Below are 4,104 nucleotides of genomic sequence, written 5' to 3'. Positions count from 1 at the left end.
CTTCGTCGGCTTGTGAATGGAAGTTCTGTTTGTTTTTTGTGAAGTTCCCCCTCTAAACATAATAGACTGGCCGAACTTCTGTTTGTTTTTTTTAAGTTGTAACGGGTATTTTTCCATTGTGGTTATGTTTCGCCGAAATTGCATTGCTGATTTGAATTTTGTACTGTTGAATTGAATTCAGGTTGTGTTGCAATGTCTTCTTCTTCTCAATCTTTCGGTTCAAGCTTCAATTGGAATTGGCCTCGTCCCGAAATTGTGAATTGTAATCACGATCTTGAAGCTGAGCTTGTGACATCCAGGACGACTGCTAACCCGGGTAGACGTTACTATCGCTGCCCAATATGGAAGGTTAAAATATTGTATTTTGTTCGTTTTTCCATTAATTTTGTTGGCAGAAAGTTTAATGAGAAAGTAATTTTGTTGGCAGAAAGTTTAATGAGAAAGTATTATGCAGGAAGATGATTGCAAGTTTTTTCGATGGGTTGATGCGAGTCTATCCCCAAGCCAAGACAGTTACTTTCAAAGAGTGAAACTGGAGCGAGACCAATTCGAATCTGAACTTCGAGCCAAATCGCTACTTGAAGGTGTTCTTCAAGAGAAATTGCGCATGAAAACTGTGGAGTTTGAAGCCTTGAAGTTACAACTGGGCATGAAAACTAAAGAGTGTGAAGCATTGACGCTAACAATTGCTAAAACGGCAACAACTTTCCGAAATTTAAAAATCACAATCTTGTTCTTATGCATTGTAATTTTTCTATTTTTATAACAAAGCTATGTCGTGTTCACTCCTTCGTTATCTTCTGATGTTGATTGATTACGTTTTGTTTTCATTCATTCTTTGTCACGGATAATGAAGTTTCAATGACTTAAGTCAGGAATGAAGAAGTATTCAACTATGCCTTAAATCACGAATGAAGTTACTCATCTATGCCTGAAATCACGAATGAAGTTACTCAACTATGACTGAAATCACAAACTATGTACACAAATGAATACAAACAGTCGAAGTACTCTATCAAATTCCACCAAAATATATCATGATATCATTGCCACCAAAATACTAGAGTAATTTGTTACAAACTAGTCTGTAACAACTCTTCGTTAACATACATATCATCACTGCCACAAAATATTAACTAAAAAAAAGTATTTTTGTAACATACGAACGGTTCACCTATCCCAAACAAACACCAAGTTTTTAGAGTAAGTAAGGGCCAGTCAATCATGATCACCGCGGCGGCCACATCTCTGAGGCTGAGTCCTGGTCCGAGTGCTAGGTCCCGGATCCGAAACATTAGGCTGCAATAATTAATAGTATAGTAAGTATATATGACAAAACATTGTGTACAAGAAGAGAATATAGTTGCAGATGCTTATTGAATAGTACCTCTTGGCGTCGACGATTGTTTGACTATTCAGGCAAAGTACTCTCACCACGCTCACGCGACCCGTTGTGCTGCGAAGTCTCCCCAACCTGAGAACGAGCATCTGTCTGAGGATCAATGCTGCATGTCATCCTATTATGACCTTCTTGACCGCACCGACGACATTTCATCACGAAGGTTCGTCGCAATGACTCACCTCCGTCCGCATGAAGACGAATCTGGGGCTCCTCACGCCTCAGTTTCTTCGGCCTACCACGCTGTCGCTTTGCCCTCGGGGGCGCCAGTTCCAACACACCATCAGAAGTAGTCTTGGGCCAATTGTCCACCCCATTGATTGGGTAAAGCACATTCTCGTACAGCATGATCATTGTTGACTTCAAATAATAGCGGGAGACGTATCACGTCACATCGTCGCCATGCTTGTTGATTGTTGCGATAGCATGAGTGCACGGGATTCCGGATAGCTGCCACAATCTGCAGGAGCATGTAAAATCGCGCATGTTGACAACATATTGGCCAGACAGCCCAGTTACTTGGTACGAAGATTGTCAATTCCATGTAGCCCTCCACGATGAAGCTTGCGCGTACCACTTATCCACAAGCTCCTTGATAGCAGGAGGGACTGCGTGATCGTAGCTTTTGATTCACTTGCCTCTGATCTGAATCCTTTCCATTTGACTTGTTCGAATGTCCTCCAACATGATGATAATTGCTTTCTCTTGAGCCAATGCAATCTTCGAATTGAATGTCTCACAAATGTTGTTGAGGAGCACATCACAACAAGTATGTAGAGAGAAAAATGTCTTCACCCACTTTTCTTTGGGAGCAACTCCAGAAAGCCACTGATGTGCTTGGGGATACTCGGTCTGCAGAGCATCCATCTTGTCCACATAATGTTCGAGGGTGGTACTCGCGGCAATCTCCCACAACCGGTCTTTGAAATTTTCTCCAACAAATCTCTTCTTGAAATTGTTGTATATGTGCTGAACACAGAAGCGATGCTCGCTCTGTGGGAATTCCTCAACAATCAAATTTGCAAGGCCCTGATGTAACACAACAAAACAAAAATTACCACAAAATCAAAGTTCCAGTGCATAATGTATTGATCAAATCACAGATAAAATTAAATCACACACCAAGTACAGTATGTAATATTGAAATCACGGCGGCCATACCTTTTGTTGGTCAGACATAAACACATATCGTGGGCCATTTGCATGCAAGTTAAGGTCATCAGACAAGTACTCCACGAACCACTTCCACTTAACATAACTCTCGGCCCCAGTCACAGCCCAAGCAATCGGCCACCAACCATTGTTGGGATCAATTCCTATTGCTGTCATGAGTTGTCCTTTGTACATTCCTCGCAAGAAACAAGCATCGAAGAAGATAATTGGCCGACATAACTGCATCCATCCCTTTTTCAATGGTCCTAGACAGCAGTAGAACCTCGGGAATCTCGGACCCACGGCTCCAGAATCCCTCGTATTCTCATAATGTATATGTATGCTGGAATCAGGGTGCGTCCGCTTCAATTCGGCGTTGTAGTAGAACAAGTTTCTGTATTGGGTTGCCGCAGAGCCGAATATGCCATCCAGTGAGTGCTCTCTGGCCCGATATGCCTTCATCCTACCTATCTTCAGCCCAAAATCTTCATCGACACACTGCCGTATAGCTGCCAGTGGAATGTGAGGGTTGGCTTTGATCTTCTGCATGTAACGCTCACCTAGCCACTTTGCCGTCAGCCACTTCGAATTCAACACTTGAGAGCATGTGTGCGCGTAATCGCGTTGCATATTCATCACCACATAGTCCTGACCGTTGTGTGTTTCAAGTTTCTTCAAGTACACATACCACTCACAGCCTTGCCCTTTACAAATCGCACGAAGTTTGTCGTCATCATTTCTTTTCACGTGCACCAGCCTTCTGGTCATTATTGCGTACTGCCTCAACACGTCATAAAAGAAATCTCTATGCTTAAAAACATCACCAGGCTTCCACAATGGAATCTCATTAGGCATGAGCTTGAACAGGGTAAACTTTATGTCTCTCTTCTTCAAACCCTCCAAATCTGCAAGGTCATCAATATCTTGCAGCTCGTCCACAAATTCTTCCTCAAAAAATTGGGTTGTCTGTCATGTTCCTCTTTTCCACATAAGGCGAATACTTCCTCCGCCGTTTATCCCCTGACACCCCTGACCCCGGCTGGTCTTCGCCTTCACCCGGCTGGTCTACATTCTCTGGCTCCTGACTCGCATGTTGTTGTTGGAAAATGGATTCGTAATATGAAGTAAAAAGCTGCTCATCTCGGCACATGTGTGCCAACGAGATAAAATGGTCCATCTCATCATCTTCATCATCATTCGGCGGTCCCTCGTTATGGAGATGACAGCCGTCCGGAACGTACTCAAATGATGGAATGTATACCTCCTCTTGAGGTTCTACTTCCGACCCATCATGTACTTCCGGTCCACCCTGTACTTCTGGTCCAGCTTGTACTTCCGGTCCATCATGCACTTCACGCCCATCATGTACTTCATGTCCAGCATGTTCCACATCACGTTCAAATCCGGACATTAGCAATTCATCCGAAATCTCCTCATAATGGCAACTTCCGACTGCAGTTGACATTGAGGTTCGTCTGAAAATCCAAGGTCGAGTTGTAGACACTGTCTTCAACATGTTGAACATCTTGGCTATGAATTGATTGCCCCATCTG

The 4,104-nt window shown here is 43.3% G+C and overlaps 1 protein-coding gene across 1 annotated transcript; it reads right to left on the bottom strand.

Annotated features, from left to right (window-relative positions):
- Positions 1-1,840: 1,840 nt before the first annotated feature.
- LOC121796979 lies at positions 1,841-3,406 on the bottom strand. Its single transcript, XM_042195729.1, has 2 exons — positions 2,561-3,406; positions 1,841-2,428 (listed from the first exon to the last, which is right to left on the bottom strand). Exons 1-2 carry the CDS (start codon positions 3,404-3,406, stop codon positions 2,030-2,032), a joined length of 1,245 nt encoding a protein of 414 aa, XP_042051663.1. The 3' UTR covers positions 1,841-2,029.
- Between the last annotated feature and the right edge of the window lie 698 nt (positions 3,407-4,104).

The sequence above is a fragment of the Salvia splendens genome, chromosome 3, assembly GCF_004379255.2.
Source record: "Salvia splendens isolate huo1 chromosome 3, SspV2, whole genome shotgun sequence".
Classification (NCBI taxonomy): Eukaryota; Viridiplantae; Streptophyta; class Magnoliopsida; order Lamiales; family Lamiaceae; genus Salvia; species Salvia splendens.
This window is presented reverse-complemented; position numbering and strand designations above follow the sequence as displayed.